This window comes from Delphinapterus leucas, chromosome 17, assembly GCF_059928025.1.
Source record: "Delphinapterus leucas isolate spDelLeu-1000000601 "Yukka" chromosome 17, BTC_Dleu_Yukka2, whole genome shotgun sequence".
NCBI classification, from domain to species: domain Eukaryota; kingdom Metazoa; phylum Chordata; class Mammalia; order Artiodactyla; family Monodontidae; genus Delphinapterus; species Delphinapterus leucas.
Window position 1 is genome coordinate 37,228,950 of NC_143145.1, and position 19,304 is coordinate 37,248,253.

Here is a 19,304-nt window from a genome sequence, read left to right on the forward strand (position 1 = left end):
AGTTAGCATTTAATACCCCATGTAATTACGGTAGGTCATAAATATTTCCATTTAATTTTCTCATAAATTTCCTCATTTAGGCCACAGAGTGAGTTTATGATATAATCAGATAATTATGTGCCTAAAACAGGGATAAAATAAGCATATTTTGCATTAATTTACTCTTCCAAAACTAACCTAAGGTTTTGAGGCTAATGGAGGACTAGGGATAAATGTTTAACCTGAATCCCAGTTATCAGTATCCTTTTAATGTAATTTATGGTGGTGCTTACCTTGATATTTTAGCTTTTAGTAAACTCAGAATTCAAAGAAAGGGGAAAAAAATCCTCATTCCTAAATTTGAGAATTCTTTTATAGTTATTGCTGAATGTATTGTAGTAAATTGTTACTGTGATGTTTTGCAACAGTTACTTTACATCGTAATTTTTTCCTTTAGTCCATCAGGATGTACTTTTTGGGGGAAGAAACCCTGGAGCCGAAAGAAGAAAATATTGTGGCAGCTGGGAACACTTGTTGGTGCTCCCGTAGGAATTGCTTTAATAGCTGGCATTGCTATCCCTGCCATGATAATTGGCATTCCTGTATATGTGGGCCGTAAGGTAAAATGCTTGATTGCTTGTTAATTTATTATCTTATTTTAAATCTTTAGATTTAGGATTGATGGTTTTGCTTTGTGTTTGTTTTGTTTTTTTATTTGTTTATTTGTTTTGAAAGACAAAGGTCATTTTTGGTATCTTAAGTGTAAAACAGTTACTATTTTTTCATAAGGTAATAAATTTTCAGTGTTTGGCAAGCTTATATGTATGCATAAAAAGTAGACTTGCTTTAAAATTATCTGAATCTGAAAACTTCAGTACATTTGCATTATAAACTTTACATATAAAATATTAAAGAATCCACACCTGACATTTTTTCTCATGGGTATGTCCTTGTAAAGTCAGGTCTATAAGGTTAATAGAGAAATAACATATGCCCTCAGGCAAAGAATAATTAGCCAGTTCCTGAATTATTTCCAACTTGAATTCAAAGCTTTTTTTTTCTTCAGATTACTGCTATTAGTAAATACAATATTTTGTAGATTACAACAATTTTGTGAAAGTCTGAACACCCAATACTTGCCACTGGCCTGAGTGATACTTCATTGGCTAAGCAAATAATTCTTTTTTGAAAGATTAAAGGGATAATTTACAAAGTGGCTAAGAAGTCTGCTGCTGCCTAAATTAGTAGAATATCAGAATTGAGAAGTAACCTCAGAAATTATCTAATCCCAACCCTGTAACCAAGCAGAACAAAGTATAGGAATTTTAAAAAGGGGAACTAACATTTGTTGAGTTCTAACTGTGTGGTAGATGTTTTATATACTTTGACTCATTTTAACCTCACAGCAATTTATATGTTAGAATATTGAAGTTTAGGAAAATTTATGTAATTTATCTTTAGTTACACAGGAAGAAGCAGAGCTGGGATTTAAACCCAGATGCACAAATTCTTTATATAAGATCCCTGATAAATTTCAAGCCAGCCATTTGGGCACTTCAGTGATGGGGAAACCACCAACTCATGAGGCAGCCCATTCTGTTGCCAGGGAGCTGTAAGTGTTAGAAAATCCTTATTGAGTCAGAATCCATTTCCCTTTTAATTGTTTCATTTAATTCTAGTTGTGACTTTCAGGACTCAAGATAAGGCTGATCCTCTTTCATACAACAGCCATGTTTTTTTATGTTCAACACATATTACTTTTATAATCAGAAATAACAGTACATACTATTTTTTTAATTAGCTTGAGACTGAGGACAAACATATTTATGGGCCGAATGTTTATTTCAGAAGGTAATTGTTTAAAGTCCCAAACATAATACTGATTATAATAATTTTTCGTAAGTTGTCCAAAGCAAGGTTTTGCCGAAAACAAAACTATTCAGATACTTAGAAGTAGAAGGGAAAGAAAGACTGTTGTACTGCATACACCTACAAATAATTTATAGACGAGAGATTATTTACCTCATTGTTCAGTCTTAGGTGCAGTAACGAGTCTCCTTTTTTCAAACCTGTACTCAAATGGTTGCAAGTTGATGAATTAGTTTTCCACTGAAACAGTGTTCTCTGGGGTGTGTAGGGTTATAAACCAGCCCAGGAAAACCTATTAAATTGATAAAGTACCTAAAAGCTGAGCCTTTCTTTACAATAACAAATAGCAAATGTGGCACAAAATAGTAAAACAGAAAAAATTAAGTTGAACCAGAAGTAGTGGGATGATATGATCACTGTAATTGAACATTGGTGCTTGAGGATGTGGAATTATCTGGAAGACTCTTTCTCCTGGCAGCCTGCCTTTGCAAGTCTGCTCCATCAGTTTGTAGCTTTGTCTTTTTTCTGCTTCAGTGCTGAGTTTTGTAGGAATGGGGGTGGCGAGGAACAGGTATTAGCTAGAGTACTGAAGGATAATGAAAGGTACTTTGGGAAGGTCTGCCATCTCTGCCTGTATGGACTATTTAGGAAGTGTAGAGACCCATTCCCTGGAACATATAGTCAGTTCTGGGAAACAGAATTCTGACTAGGAGATAGAAATGTTCCTTGTCCCATGCATGTTTTGCCCACCTCCCCATCCCAGCTTTTTCACTGTTTAATACATCCCATAAGACTCATTGTACTTTACAGCCTTCAAAATAACCACATAATAATGATAGATTACTTGATTATGCCTCATCTGTAATATTGTTTTTAAGTCAAGTATTTTACTTTAGAGACTACCTGTACCCTTTTGAGGCTGTTTTGAATCTGTCTTGAAACAGGGGGAAATGTACTTTATTAGCTTTAGCCCTTGAAAATCACAAGAACAAAGATACTGAGCTATTTCCTGAAGTTCATATAATAATCTCACAAGTAACTTTCATGGTGATATTAAGTTCTGTTTATTAACAACACCTGTACTCTACAAAGATGCCAAGTAGATCTAACTCCTGTCCTCTGGCAACATTATTTGTTCTTTTTTTCTCTCTGTACCCCTTACTTTGAGCTATAAATGAGAGCCCAGGATCCTGAGTCATTTGATAACATTTTTCTTTATAAAAAGGAATCTGAGAAAAAAATTGATTCTATTTAATGATGTTTGCTTATTAGTACTGCTTTTTAAGGTCAGGTTTTTTTTTTGTTTTTAAAAGACTGTGTAAACCTCTCCTAGAAGCCAACTAATTAGGGATGCTTATTTAGAATTCTGTGGAATGATACATTTCTTAGAAGTAATCCTGTTGATCTAACATCCAACTCATAACTATGTTGAAAATAATGTTCTTAATTCCTTCTTCTTTGCTCAAAACGTGATTTATACTGTTCTTGAATAAGATTATAAGGACTACTTTTACTCAAGATTGATTAAACACAGAGTAAAATCTATTAAATCACTGTCTTATGTAACCAAACTATTAATAAGCAAATTATGTATAAGAATATGGTTTAAGAACAATAATATGTTTACCTTGAATTTGGACACTTAACTATGAAATTATAAGGTAAATCACTTTAAACTTCTAACAAATGTAGGCCTATTTCATTTAAATTAAACATGTAATGTGTTTTTTCTTTAACCCATCACCCCCATTTTTCTTTTTAATTCAAGATTCACAATCGATATGAAGGCAAGGATGTTTCAAAGCACAAACGGAATTTGGCCATAGCAGGTGGTGTAACATTGTCTGTAATCGTATCTCCAGTTGTAGCTGCAGTAACTGTAGGTAAGAAATGCTTAAAAATTCTAATTACCTCAAATTTTATAGAATTAAAGTTTTGTGGAAGAATTTTGAAAAACAGAGCATTATATTGTTGAAGATAAGAGAGTTACTTTGTTTATTTATTTAGGGGCACTTTGAGCCTACAGATGCCTCTCATTCTGTAACTATATTGGTTAAAAGTAATATAAACTCAAGAGCCTAGCCTTAGGGATAGTTGGTAAATTATTAGTGGTTAATATCCCTTCCTCCCCACCAAAACACCGTTTAGAGCCCTGGCACTGAAAAAGAAAAAAGATTTACATCTTTTTTTTAACCTCATATGTGTCACCTGAGGCTAGAAGCTTTGAATCTGCTTGCATCCTTTAATAGTTGGGTAAATCCGCTTTTGGCAAGAGTTGCAGAACCCTAACACTTTTCTCCTGTACACCTTCTCTTGAAAAGACTTTCTGAAATGTGTGTTTCTGTAATTTATTTTTTGGTTTGTAATGACCAATTTAATTCCTCTTTAGGTATTGGTGTTCCTATTATGTTAGCTTATGTCTATGGTGTTGTTCCGATTTCTCTCTGTCGAAGCGGAGGTTGTGGGGTCTCAGCAGGCAATGGAAAAGGAGTCAGGATTGAATTTGATGATGAAAATGATATAAATGTTGGTGGGACAAACACAGCTGTAGGTAAGTCCTTTCAGCAAAGGAAGAAAATGTACGTACTAGTAGTAATAGTGTAAGACTGTAGGTAACATGCAAGTCAGAATTCCCATTGCTCTCTTACTAGCCCTAATAGTATTCACCCAGAAGTACATCAGAGAAATGAGCTGCTGAGGAAAGGTGAATGGATGAAAGAGGGTGGGATGGTCCTGGGTACCTATAACCTCCGATGGAAATGTAATGTCTTAGAAATTCTAGATTATTTTGTGTAAAATGTTACAAATCAGTAATAAAAGGACAGAAGAGAACTGCAGTTCATAAAAGAAGAAATGCAGATGCCCAATGAGTAGAAAATATCTTTAACCTAATGTTATTCAAAGAAATAGGAATTATAACAAAAACTGGAACATATAAAGGCCCTCATAGACTACCATTAGGAGTATAAGTTAATAAGCTTTTTTAAATGTGCGTGTTCTTTTTAAAGAAATTCCCACAGTTCTTGTTAAAGAAATTGTCTTAGGGAAGTACAGGCATACCTTGGAGATGTTGTAGGTTCGCTTCCAGACCACCGTAATAAAGCAAATATCACAATAAAGCAAGACATGAATTTTGGGGTTTCCCACTGCATATAAAAGTTATGTTTACACTATACTGTATATTAAGTACCTACCTGAATTTAAAAATACTTTATTGCTAAAAAATTTTAATCATGTGAGCCTTCAGCAAGTCATAATCTTTTTGCCAGTGGAGGGTCTTGCCTGGATGTTGGTGGCTGCTGACTGATCAGGGTGGTGGTTACTGAAGGCTGGGGTGGCTGTGGGAATTTCTTAAAATACGACAACAGTGAAGTTTGCGGTGTCAATTGGCTCTTCCTTTCACGAATGATTTCACATGCAATGCAGTTTGGTAGCATTTTACCCACAGTAGAACTTCTTTCAGAATTGGAGTCAGTCCTCTCAAATCCTGCCACTGCTTTATCAACTAAGTTTATGTAATATTCTACATCTTTTGTTGTCATTTCAACAGTCTTCATAGCATCTTCGACAGGAGTAGATTCCATCTCAAGAAACCACTTTCTTTGCTTTTCCATCAGATGCAACTACTCATTCATGAAAGTTTTATCATGAGATTGCAGCAATTCAGTCACATCTTCAGGCTGCGCTTCTAGTTCTCTTGCTCTTTCCACCACATCTGTAGTTACCTTCTCCACTGAAGTCTTGAACCCCTCAGAGTCATCCATGACAGTTGGAATCAGCTTCTTTCCAACTCCTGTTAATGTTGATATTTTGACCACTTCCCATGAAACTGTGAATGTTCTTAATGGCATATAGAATGGTGAATCCTTTCCAGAAGGTTTTCAATTTACTTTGTCCAGATTCATCAGAGGACTCATTGTCTGTGGCGGCTATAGCCTTAGAGAATGTATTTCTTAAATCATAAGACTTGAAATTTGAAACGACTTCTTGATCTGTGGGCTGCAGAATGGGTGTTGTGTTTGCAGGCATCTTGTCCTACATCTCCATCAGAGCTCTTGGGTCACCAGGTGCATTGTCAATGAGCCAGTAATATTTTGAAAGGAATCTTTTCTTTTTCTGAGCAGTAGGTCTCAACAGTGGGCTTAAAATATTCAGTAAGCTATGTTGTAAATAGATGTGCTGTCATCCAGGATTTGTTGTTCCATTTATAGAGCACAGGTAGAGTAGATTTAGCCTAATTCCTAAGGGCCCTAGGATTTTTGGAATGGTAAATGAGCATTGGCTTCAACTTCAGGTCACCAGCTGCATTGGCCCCTAGTAAGAGGGTCATCCTGTCCTTTGAAGCTTCAAAGCCAGGCATTGACTTCTCCTCTCTAGCTATGAGAGTCCTGAACAGCATCCTCTTCCAATATAAGGTGTTTCATCTGTATTAAAAATCTATTATTTAGTGTAGCCACCTTCATTAAGCATCTTAACTAGATCTTCTGGATAACTTGCTGCAGCTTCTACATCAGCACTTGCTGCATCACCTTGCTTTTTTATGTTATGGAGACGGCTTCTCTCCTTAAAGCTCATGAACCAACTCTGCTGGCGTCAGACTTTTCTTCTGCAGTGTCCTCACCTCTCTCAGCCTTTGTAGAATTAAAGACAGGGCCTTGTTCTGGATTAGGCTTTGGCTTGAGGGAATGTTGTGGCTGTTTTGATCTTCTATCCAAACTACTACAGCTTTCTGCATATCAGCAATAGTCTGTTTTGCTTTCTTATCATTCATGTATTCACTGGAGTAGGACTTTTAATTTCTTTCAAGACTTTTTCCTTTGCGTTCACAGCTTGGCTAAATGGCACAAAAGGCCTAGCCTTTCAGCCTGCCCTAGCTTTCAGTGTACCTTCCTCACTAAGCTTAATCATTTCTACCTTTTGATTTAAAGTGAGAGATGTGCAATTTTTCTTTTCACTTAAACATTTAAGAGGCCATTGTAGGGTTATTAATTGGCCTAATTTCAATATTGTTGTTTCTTAGGGAATAGGGGGGCCCGAGGAGAAGGGAGAGAGATGGGGGAACAGCCCATTGGTGGAGTGGTCAGAACCCATACACATTTATCAATTAAGTTAGCTGTCATATATGGGTGCGGTTCATGGCACCCCAAAACAATGACAATAGTAACATGAAAGATCACTGATCGCAGATCGCCATAACAAATATAATAATAATGAAAAAGTTTGAAATATTCCAAGAATTACCAAAATGTGACACAGAGACGCAAAGTGAGCAAATGATGTTGGGAAAATGGCGCTGATAGACTTGCTTAAAGCAGGGTTGCCATAAACCTTTCACTTGTTTAAAAAACAAACACAGTATCTTTTTTTAATTAATTAATTAATTGATTAACTTTTGTCTGCGTTGGGTCTTCTTTGCTGCGTGCGGGCTTTGTCTAGTTGCAGCGAGTGGGGGCTACTCTTCGTTGTGGTGCATGGGCTTCTCATTGCGGTGGCTTCTCTTGTTGCAGAGCACGGGCTCTAGGCACGCAGGCTTCAGTAGTTCTGGCACGCGGGCTTAGTTGCTCCATGGCATGTGGGATCTTCCCAGACCAGGGCTCGAATCCGTGTCCCCTGCATTGGCAGGTGGATTCTTAACTACTGCGCCACCAGGGAAGTCCCAACACAGTATCTTTGAAGTGCAATAAACTGAGGTTTGCCTGTAATCAGGCATATGTGCAAAGATAATGTTCTCTTCCTTACCTCCCGTTCTCGCTTGAACTCACTCCAATCAGATTTTGGTCCCTACCATTCCAAAATTTCCTCTCTGCCACTCCACCAAAGCAGAGTCACCAGTCACCTCCATGTTACCAAATATAGTGGTCAATTCTTGATTTTCATCTTACTGTAACAGTACATCTGACATGGTAGAGCATGCCCTCCTTCTTAAAACATTTTCTCTACTTGTTTTCTGGATAACCACTTCTCATCTCATCATATCTCCTGGCCACTCCTCAGCTTTCTTTGCTGGTTCATTTTCCTCTCCTAACCTCTAAATTTTGGAGTTTCCCAGGGCTCTCAGTTCTCAGATTTCTCTTCTTTATCTACACGCACTCCCTAGGTAATCTCTGTTAAATAATACATAGACAAACAACTCTTCAGTTTATGTTTAGGCTAGAACTGTCCTCTAAACTTCAATTCATACATCTAACTCTTCTACCTAAGCTGCACTGGAACATCTAACAAGAATTCCAAGCTTAAGAGTCTGTAACCAGACTCTTCACTCTAAAACCTGCTGTCCTCTCAGTCATCCTTCCCTTGTTTAGTAGCCTCTTCATTCTTGCTGTTGCTGTGCCAAAACCTTTGCTGATGATGACTCTCCCTTCTCCCTTTCTACCCTGCGTCTGATCCGTCAGCAAGTTCTGCTGCTTCCTTCAGTATTTAGCCATAATTCCACCATTTCTCAGCATCTCTACTGCTATTCCACTAGTCCAAGCTACTCTCTTTTATCCTGGGTTATAGTAATAGCCTCTTAAGTGATCCATCAGCTTTCAGCTTCCACTCACCATTCCACATAATGATATTTCTAAAACATAAGTTAGATCTAACTTGTGTTCAAAATTCTCCCAGTGTTTCTAACTGTACCAGGGGCGGGGGGATGGAATCGACAGTTGCTACCATGGCCCGTAAGTCCCCCTCTGGTCTTTTCTGAGCTACATCTCTGAACTCTTCCCTTATACCACCTGTCCTTAATGTTGAGGATGCCAAACATACTTCCACTTATAGGCTTTTAAACTTGCAGTTTCCTCTGCCTGGAATACTCTTCCCCCAGATAATTTCATGGCTCACCTCTTCACTTCCTTTGAGTCTCTACAGGTATTACCTTATCAGAGAGGCCTTCTCTGATCATACTATATAAAACAGTACACAGGCGCTTGCGTGTGCACACACACACACGCACTCCTCATCACTCTCACTGCCTTTTACTCACTCCCCTTTACTCTGCTTTATTTTTTCTCACAGCATTTATCACCATATAGTTTTATTTATTGCTCTCCCCAACTAGAGTGTAAGCTTTTTGAGGGCAGGTTGTTCATCTCTTTGATCCACTGTGTCCCCAGTACTTAGAAACAGAGTTGGGTTATATAATAGGAACTCAAATATTGGAGCAAATAAATAAATCCTCCAATATAAAGCCTGTGAAAAGTATTGTAAGATTGGAATATAGTGGTATCAGATCTTGAAATAGCTTGTAGACAGTCGAAACTGTGGAATATTTCAAGAAGTCAACTTTTGGCCCATTCTTATTGTCCTAGAGAATACTAAGCTCTTTAAATAACACCTTATTGAAAACTGTCACATAATTTTTCTCAAAGTCAGCTAAATTCTTCAACCATCAGGTTCTTTATAGAATTCCTAAGTCTTCTTGATTTTCTTGTAAAGTACAGGCATACTTCATTTTATCGCACTTTGCAGCTAATTGCATTTTTTGCAGATTGAAGGCTTGTGGCAACCCTGAGTTGTCAGATGATGGTTAGCATTTTTTTTAGCAATGAAGTATTTTTTAATCACTGTATATACATTTTTTTTAGACATAATGCTATTGCACACTTTTCTATAGTATAGTGTAAACATAACTTTTATATGCACTGGGAAACCCAAAAATTCATGTGACCCACTTTATTGTGATATTTGCTTTATTGCCATGGTCTGGAACCAAACCCACAATACATATCTCCAAGGTATGCCTGTAGTGACCATTTAAAACTGAGGGCATCCTTAATCCAACTTTACCCTGTGAGATATTTCCGTTTACTCTTATTCCACGGTTATGTTATGTGTCCCTGACTCCAGACACCTTTTCTATTCCTGTGTATGTTTTATACTTTATATGAAAATATGTCCTATCTGAAATCATGACAGACTTTATGGAGAGGGAAATCAGTAATCACACTTATTTAATTTCTTTGAAATATTTGCATTTAGACACAACTTCAGTAGCAGAAGCAAGACACAACCCTAGCATAGGGGAGGGAAGTGTTGGTGGTTTGACCGGCAGTTTGAGTGCAAGTGGAAGCCACATGGATCGAATAGGAGCCATCCGGGACAACCTGAGTGAAACGGCCAGCACCATGGCGCTTGCTGGAGCCAGTATCACAGGGAGTCTGTCAGGAAGTGCCATGGTAAACTGTTTTCACAGGTGAGAAAACTGTGCTTTGTTTTGGTTTGGTTTGGTTTTGCCTTAACTACAAATTATTAATTATTATAGATGAGGAGAGTTTTGAACACAAAGCATGATGATGACATATAATCTTACTGTGTCAGGGTTGAAAACAGTAAGGTTTCAAAAACGGAAATTTAGTGGTAAACAGTGAGTAAGGAGATTTGATGAGGTAAAAACCAAGTCTAAGGGATAACATGCCATTTTTTTCACTGCACTTGTCAGATTTTATGTTATGAGTCAATGCTGGAGCTGCCTTGGTGAATACGTAAAGGCAGTGATTAAGCTTGGACCTTACCTCTGGAGGTGGCCACAGCTGTTAGGAAATGAGACGCTGGCTGAAGCCTGGGGGAGCAGGTGGAGTCAGGATATCCGGAAATGCAAGAACTGAGGCCGAGAGAGTCTGCCTGGGTCCTTTTATGTATTAATGGTTATTTAATTCTCACGAAGTCTTTTACCCAAAGCCATGTAGATAAGTAGGATAAGTTAAAGCATTTTTATCTTCTTTTGTTTCCTCTTTAATTCACTTTTCTTTACTTCTGTTTACTAGCTTTGGGGTTTTTTTTTTAACGTAGGGGAGAGTACATGAATTAAAAGATAAATCAGGGCTTCCCTCGTGGTGCAGTGGTTGAGAGTCCGCCTGCCGATGCAGGGGACACAGGTTCGTGGCCCGGTCCGGGAAGAGCCCACATGCCGCAGAGCGGCTGGGCCCGTGAGCCATGGCCGCTGAGCCTGCGCGGCCGGAGTCTGTGCTCCGCAACGGGAGAGGCCACAACAGTGGGAGGCCCGCGTACAGAAAAAAAAAAAAAAAAGATAAATCAGTTATGTTTATCTTATTTTTAGGTAGTGTGCTTTTAAACACAAACTCTTAAGTTATAGTGGTGTATATTATGTCTCTTTTTTTTGATAAATTTATTTGTTTTGGGCTGCATTGGGTCTTCGTTGCTGCACAAGGGCTTTCTCTAGTTGCGGTGAGTGGGAGCTACTCTTCGTTGTAGTGCACGGTCTTCTCACCACAGTGCCTTCTCTTGTTGCAGAGCACGGGCTCTAGGTGCACGGGCTTCAGTAGTTGTGGCTCGCAGGCTCTAGAGCGCAGGCTCAGTGGTTGCGGCGCACGGGCTTAGTTGTTCTGCAGCATGTGGGATCTTTCTGGACCAGGGCTCGAACCCGTACCCCCTGCGTTGGCAGGCAGATTCTTAACCACTGCACCACCAGGGACGTCCCTATTAGGTCTTTTTTAAAGAGTCAGGTGTTAAATTTGGAACTATTTTTAATATATAGATGCCCAGGATTTTTTGAGGCACTGATTTGTCATGTAGAATGGTTTTTAATGTATTCCGATTTGGTGTTTTGCACTGAAGTGTGGCAAGCAAAGCACCGCATCATAAGTAAGAATATTGGAGCATGTTTAAGTTAAAATCCTTTATGTTCTTTTTGTATTACTCTGTTATTACCTTACTTGGCAGACAGCTAATTTTACCATTTTATCTGGATGGCTGGTACTGTTCAATGTGCTGCAGTAGAATTTGAATAATCAAATAAAAGGAAACTTAAAAAAATAATGTTTATAGTTGTTTCTAAAATAGCTTCTTGTTACTAAATTATTTAAAGATACATTCTCATAGTAGTGTTGATATTATATGTAGTTGATTTTTTTTCTAATACCCCTCTCTTTAAGGTTGGAAGTACAAGCAGACGTACAGAAAGAACGGTACAGCCTAAGTGGAGAATCTGGCACAGTCAGTTTGGGAACAGTTAGTGATAATGCCAGCACCAAGGCAATGGCAGGATCCATTCTGAATTCCTACATCCCATTGGACAAGTAAGGAAAAAATTGTTATAAAGTCAGAAGTATTTTTTAAATTAATTTGTAAAGAATTATCCCTATCATTAGGCAAAATTATTGTGAATAATGGTTATCTACTATTAGGTTCTCTGCAAGAAGAAAGTGGTGAGATGTCCAGAATAGGCAGATCCATAGAGACAGAAATTAGGTTAGTGGTTGCTAGGGGTTGGGGGGAGGGAGGAATGGGAACTGGCTGCTAATAGGTTTCTTTTGGGGATGATGAAAATGTTCTGAAGTTCAATAGTGGTGATAGTTGCAAACTCTGTGAATATACTATAAACCACTGAATTGTGCACTTGAAACAGGTGAATTTTATGATATGCAAATTATATCTCAATACAACTGTCCTGAAAAAAAAAATGGAGAAGGTAGCATAGTACCTGGAATAGCATAAGCAATGAGTGTAGTTGCTTCTGTTTTATTTTAAATTGAAGTATTATTTTAAAGATAGTCCTCTTATTTCAAGCAACTTTTTTCTATTAGTAGAATGTATCCTGCATTAATTTGTTCTAATAGCTTTTATATAGTCTTTGAAGTTTTCACACAGAAGCCCCTCCCCCTTTGCTGTCATTTGCATTTTTCTTTTTAAAAAGAGGAAGTCAGAAATTTATATGTGTTACTCTTATGTTCCAGAGAAGGCAACAGTATGGAGGTTCAGGTAGATATCGAGTCAAAGCCATCCAAATTCAGGCACAACAGTGGAAGCAGCAGTGTGGAGGATGGCAGTGCCACCCGAAGTCATCCTGGGGGTTCATCCAGTGGCTTGCCTGAAGGTAAATCCAGTGCCACCAAGTGGTCCAAAGAAGCAGCAGCAGGAAAGAAATCAAAAAGTGGTAAATTGAGGAAAAAGAGTAACATGAAGATAAATGAGACCAGAGAGGACATGGATGCACAGTTGTTAGAACAACAGAGTACGAACTCAAGTGAATTCGAGGCACCATCCCTCAGTGACAGTATGCCTTCTGTAGCAGATTCCCACTCTAGTCATTTTTCTGAATTTAGTTGTTCTGACCTAGAAAGCATGAAAACTTCTTGTAGTCATGGTTCCACTGATTATCACACCCGCTTTGCTACTGTTAACATTCTTCCTGAGGTAGAAAACGACCGTCTGGAAAATTCCCCCCATCAGTGTAGCATTTCTGTGCTTACTAAAACTGCTTCATGTTCAGAAGTTCCACAGTTGAATCATATTGCTGAAGAACATGGCAACAGTGGTATAAAAACCAATATTGATATATATTTTGGCAGTGCACTAAAAGAAGCAAATAACAACCACTCACATCAGACAGTGGAATTAAAAGTTGCAATTCAGACTGATATATAGACCTATAAATGCTGCAAAATAATTACCACTTGAAAAACCTTGTTTGGAGCTGGTTGAACTGCACGTGACTATTTTAAGTTTCAAGTTGCCAGCAAACGCTGGGTTGCATCATCATAATGCAGATACAGTTTCTGTGTTCAGCAAAGCATTGTGTTTCATGTGGATCTTAATTACCAAACTATGAAATGAAGGCTTTAAAAGTGCATTATTGTAAGGACAGTAATTCTTAAGAGAATTATGTTTTGTGTGTTTGCCACAAAACATTGCTTGAAGCACATACTTGTGTATTTAGATAGAAATTTGGCTTAATTTATAATCAATATAAAATACTAATGCAGTTCTACAGCATTCTTATGAAGAGAACTTGAGGCTTAGGGCTAAGTGGTTAGTGACATTTTATTGAAACCACTAAAAGATACTGTTTAAAGAACCTTGCAGGTTACTCGCAGTATATGATACACTTTGTAACATTTATGTTCATAACTGGGCATAAATTTCATTTTTTTCTTCATATGCAGTGTGGATATATACAGCTTAATGCAGCCCATTTGCTACCATTTGGATACTTAGACACTTTGAGCAAGATTGTGGCAGTTTTTGCACAACTTTGAAATAGAAACACCTGGTACCCTATATATCTTGTATATTATTGCCATCTTAGAAGAAAAGTGTAAAAGTAGGTAATTAAGTATACTGACAGCACCAAATAAAATATATAAAACTGCAAAATAAAATTCCATTAGTTTATAAGTATTACAAAAATGTCACCTTTCATTAAGGGGAAGTTTGCACCCCACTGATTCTTGGTGCCTTCAGAATAGAGTAGATTTTAAGGGCCTACTTGTTTGAGGGTTTTGCTGTATTGTTTTCCATAATGTCCTCTCTAGCCACCTTGGATTATGTAGAAAAATACAGGGTAGAGAAACATAAATATGATTAACAATAACAATGCTGAAAAAGTATTAGCCTACCAAAGACACACTCAGGCTTTAGTGAATAACTTTACATAACCTCAGTTTTTAGCACATGTATATCTTCTCCAATCATGAAATCAAAGCACGGTGCAGAGTTTGTACCAAGTACTAAGGAGGGGTCTGTATATGGCTGGCTTTATTTTCCTTTGCTTTTGTTTATGGAAGATGTTCAGCTGACATAAACAGAAGTTGGCCAAAATATTGCCTATACTGTTAACTTCCAGTATAATTCACTTAAATAAAACAGGCTAACCTCAGTTAAAATATTCCATCTTATGTGTTTCTTTTAAGTATTACCATTATGGTGCTACAGAGCTTTTTCTTTTGATAAAAAGAAAAATGCCATGGGCTGCAGTCTTCTTTCATCATTTTTCTCACCAGGCCCATTAATATGCTTATAACACTAGTGCCAGTTATTTTATTTTATAATGCTTATTATGGTATTTGTATATTTGTCTGCATTCCAATTTTGTTCAATAGTGAGTGTGTAAACTGCATACATGAAATAAATGTAAATACTAATGTATCGCTGCCTATGGTTTGTGCACTGACATTTTTATAAGAACAGGAATATTCATTTGCCATGTGGCAAATTCGTAAATATTGCAAGCCACTGAGAGGATTCTGCATTCTAGTCTCAGCCTAGAGGGAAGCATCTGCTGAAGTTCTCAACAAACAATGTTAGAAACTATCCTTTCTTCATGTCGAATACCTGCCTTTCCTCCAGAAAGAAGCTGCTTTATTCATCAACATAAATTCATTTCTTTAAAGTATGTTGGTTGAAAAGTAAATAGAGCTGTCGTTTAAATTGTGAAGAGATAAGCATTATAAATCCTCATCTTAAAAGAAAAGTAGGGTTTCCCTGGTGGTGCAGTGGTTAAGAATTTGCCTGCCAATGCAGGGGACACGGGTTTGAGCCTGGACCAGGAAGATCCCACATGCCGCGGAGCACCTAAGCCCGTGCACCACAACTACTGAGCCTGCACTCTAGAGCCCGTGAGCTACAACTACTGAGCCCGTGTGCCACAACTACTGAGCCCGTGCACCTAGAGCCTATGCTCTGCAACAAGAGAAGCTACTGCAATGAGAAGCCCGTGCACCACAACGAAGAGTAGCCCCCGCTCGCTGCAACTAGAGAAAGCCCGTGTGCAGCAACGAAGACCCAATGCAGCCAAAAATAAATATGTTTGTAAAATAAAAACAAAGATTAAAAAAAAAGAAAAGTAAAAAGATCTTAAAAGACTTTTAAGAGATTCTACTCTGGCAACATTAGATTATGAAACTAGAGCCATTTAAATTCAAGCTAATAATTGTAATGAAACGCTTTCTATTCTCATAGCCTCTATAAAATACATAGATGGTTTTTCTGTTTTCCTGTTACATAGTTAATACTTCATGAAAACAATATATATGAATATGTTGCCTGCCTTCTTGACATTTCTGTAAAAAAGATAAAGAGTAAATGGAAAGCTAAATGATCTTAGGAGGAATACAGCAAAGACGGTGCCGAGTTAGGAGGCCTGTGCAGTCGGTGCACCCCATCCCTCTCCTGGTTGTACCCCAACCAGTACTGCCTCAGTCTCACTTTAAAAATGGCCTAATCCTTTCAACTGCCTTAAGAAGTTCCTTCAAACTTGGATTAATTAAGGACCAAACCAGATTCCTCTGGAGCTCAACCTTGGGCTATCATAGCATAAGAGAATACTCCACAGTTCAAGACAGGCCTTAACACATCAAAATCTTTTAAAAGCCCTTTACACTTTGCTTTCTTTAAGGGGAAAATCGCATAGTGGTGAGAGAAAGAATACACAGATAGTGATCATATACCCTACTGTTTATTGTGTGGGCTACCAGTTTAACTGAATTCTCTTAAATGTACAAATTTCCAGCTTCAGAGCACTGAGTTAGTAAGCTTTTTATGTTAAATTTATACAATTCATCTTTCTTAACTTATTTTCACCAGAACTTGGGTTAATTTGTAAATATGTAAGATTTTCCATAGTATATTGTCTAGTTAAATACAAATTTTGGAGAACTTCCTCATGATGATGGAGAAGGAAGACTCTAAACTCACCTCCTCCCACGGGCACACCAAAATTACAATGATTTACAGAGCAATTATCTATGAAAATGACCTGAAGACTAGCAGATAAGATTTTCCACAGCTAAAGATATATAGAAGGGGCCACAACAGATGCGTAGAAGGGGTGGATACTGGGTATAGTCAGGACTCACACCCCCAGGTCAGTGACCCACAAATGGGAGGAATATCACAAGCACAGAGGTCCTCCCCAGGGAATGAGGGGTCTGAGCCCCATGTTGGGCTCCTAGCCCAGGAGTTCTACGCCAAAAGATGAGCCCCCAGGACATCTGGTTTTGAAAATAGGGCTTTTTAAAAAACATGCTGATTCTAAAAAGCAGAGCTTATGTTTGAGAGCTGGAGGGCTATAGGATAGAGAGAGTCTGCTCTTAGAGGGCACATGCAAAGTCTCACGTGCTCAGTGTCCCAATGCAGAGGGAGAAATTCGAAAGGAGCCCAGGTCCTAGACCCATGCGCTTTTGCACAGCAAAGGAAACCATCTATCGAGTGAAAAGGCAGCCTACTGAGTGGAAGGAGATATTTGCAAATGATATGTGTGATAAGAGGTTAATATCCAAAATATATAAAGAACTCATACAACTGAATATCAAAAAAAATTGCGTTAAAAAAATGGACAGAGGACCTGAATAGACATTTTTCCAGAAAAGACATACAGATGGCCAACAGGCACATGAAAAGATGCTCAACATCACTATCATTAGGGAAATGCAAATCAAAACCACAGTGAGATAGCCCCTCACATCTGTCACAATGACTGTAATCAAAAAGACAACGAAAACAAATAAGTATTGGCGAGGATGTGGAGAAAAGGGGACCATCCCGCACTGTTGGTAGGAATGTAAATTGGTACGGCCACCATGGAGAACAGTATGGAGGCCCCTCAAGAAACTGAAAGTGGAATTACCAAATGATCCAGCAATTACAGTTCTGGGTATTTTTGTGAAGAAACAAAAACACTAATTTGAAAAGATATATGCACCACTATGTTCATAGCAGCATTATTTACAATAGGCAAGATATGGAAGCAATCTAAGTGCTCATCAGTAGGTGAATGGATAGAGAAGGTGTGTGTGTATGTGTGTATACACACACACACACACACACACACATAGTGTTGGCCAAAAGTTCGGGATTTTCCATGTGAATATAAGCCATAAAGAAGAATGAAATTGTGCCATTTGCAGCAACATGGATGGATGTATAGGGCACTATGCTAAGTGAGGTAAGTCAAAGACAAATATCATATGATCTCACTTATATGTGGGATCTAAAAAAGCAAAATGAAAACAGACTCAGATAAAGAGAACAAATGGGTGGTTGCCAGATTCGGGGGAAGGAGGGTGCTTTGGGCAAAGTAAGTGATGAGGATTAAAAGATACAAACTTCCAGTTATAAAATAAATGAGCCCCAGGGATGTAATATACATCATAAAGAATATGGTCAATAATACTGTAATAACTTTGGAGACAGATGGTTACTAGATTTATCATAACGATCATTTTGTAATGTATGTAAATGTCAAATCACAATGTAGTACACCTGAAACTAACATAATATTGAATGTCAACTATATTTCAATTAAAAAATAAACTTTGATCACCAAAGGATAAAATATATGTTGAAAACCATCAGAGCTATTAATTCATACATAACATGAGCAAAATACCTAAACTCCTACTCCTTATATCATTTTGCCAATTTTAGAGTCAATTAAGATTTTCAGCTACATTTTATATGGCTCTTTTAATGAGTTTGTTTCATTTATTTCCCTTAATTAAGTATGAGATATCATTGCTTAAAGCCAGTATTTACATACTGGTTGTTTCTGGATGCCCAAAATAGTATTCTAAACCTGGGGAGAGTTATAGCATTTTGGTAGCCATCATTTAATATATGAATAGTGAAGGAGAGTTTGCAGTTTATAAGTTTAGTTCAAATTTAATCACTACGTTTCCTATGCCAGTGAGAATCTTTGTGATTTCTGCCAATTTATTCATTCAACAAAGAGTAAATCTGGACATACAGCATTGTACTAAATAAACATTCTCTGGTTTCAGCAAGCTTATAGTCAAGCGAGTGACATAAATAAAACATATACACATACCTTAAAATAATGTCAGATAATGGATGCTATGAAAATATGGGATGGGGGGAAAAGTGACCAGAAGTATTGGGTAGTGCTGTTTTATACAGGGAAAACTGGAAAGATGTCTTCTTAGGTGACATTGGTACAAAGATCTAAAGGAAGTGAGGGAGGAACTATGAAGACATACCTATTGGATGAGCATTCCAGAAAGAGATCTTCCCCCAGGTGAGTTAATGGACAAGTTAGACGTCAGTCTTGGAATTTGTTTGATATCTAGAAATATGTTGGCCACCTTGTTTTTCTTGGAGAGTGTCTTGACTGTTCTTAGCACTTTACATTTCCATAAACATTTTAGAATAACCTCGTTGCATTCTATCAACTTTGGTTGGGATTGCATTGAACCTATAATTATTCCTCTAGAGATCTTTCACATCTTTTTTTTTTTTTTTTTTTTTTTTTGCGGTACGCGGGCCTCTCACTGCTGTGGCCTCTCCCATTGCGGAGCACAGGCTCCGGACGTGCAGGCTCAGCGGCCATGGCTCACGGGCCCAGCCACTCCGCGGCAACACATCTTTTTTTAAGTTTTATTCCCGGGTACTTGATTTTTTAGGTATCATTTTCTGTTTGTTAGTATATAGAAATGTGGCTAATTTTTATGTAATGATTTTGCATCTAGGGAACAGTACTCTTAATTCCAAGAGTTTGTCTCTAGATTCTTTGAGATTTCTCTATACACAGTCGTCATCTGTGAATAATTATTTTTTTATTTAACAAACACTTTTACAGTGCTTTGTAGTGTCAAAACACTTTCTATGTACTTTTAAAATATTCTCATTTACTCTTTAGAACAACCCTGTGAAGGAGGTACTCATTATCCCCATTTTACAGATGAGGAAACTGAGACACAGGGTTAGCATTTTGCCCAGAA

The 19,304-nt window shown here is 37.8% G+C and overlaps 1 protein-coding gene across 6 annotated transcripts in view; it reads left to right on the top strand.

Moving 5' to 3' along the window:
• The window catches only part of RNF19A (ring finger protein 19A, RBR E3 ubiquitin protein ligase), a 58,049-nt gene extending 43,334 nt beyond the window's left edge, over positions 1 to 14,715 (top strand). For all 6 annotated transcript variants that reach the window (XM_089898858.1, XM_022584692.3, XM_022584691.3 and 3 more), the window contains 6 exons: positions 437 to 599; positions 3,617 to 3,731; positions 4,238 to 4,399; positions 9,811 to 10,024; positions 11,724 to 11,867; positions 12,525 to 14,715. In XM_089898858.1, coding sequence (XP_089754984.1) covers positions 437 to 599; positions 3,617 to 3,731; positions 4,238 to 4,399; positions 9,811 to 10,024; positions 11,724 to 11,867; positions 12,525 to 13,215 — 1,489 coding nt within the window. In that variant the 3' untranslated portion in view covers positions 13,216 to 14,715. The remainder of the gene's footprint in view (positions 1 to 436; positions 600 to 3,616; positions 3,732 to 4,237; positions 4,400 to 9,810; positions 10,025 to 11,723; positions 11,868 to 12,524) is intronic.
• The last annotated feature ends 4,589 nt before the right edge of the window (positions 14,716 to 19,304 follow it).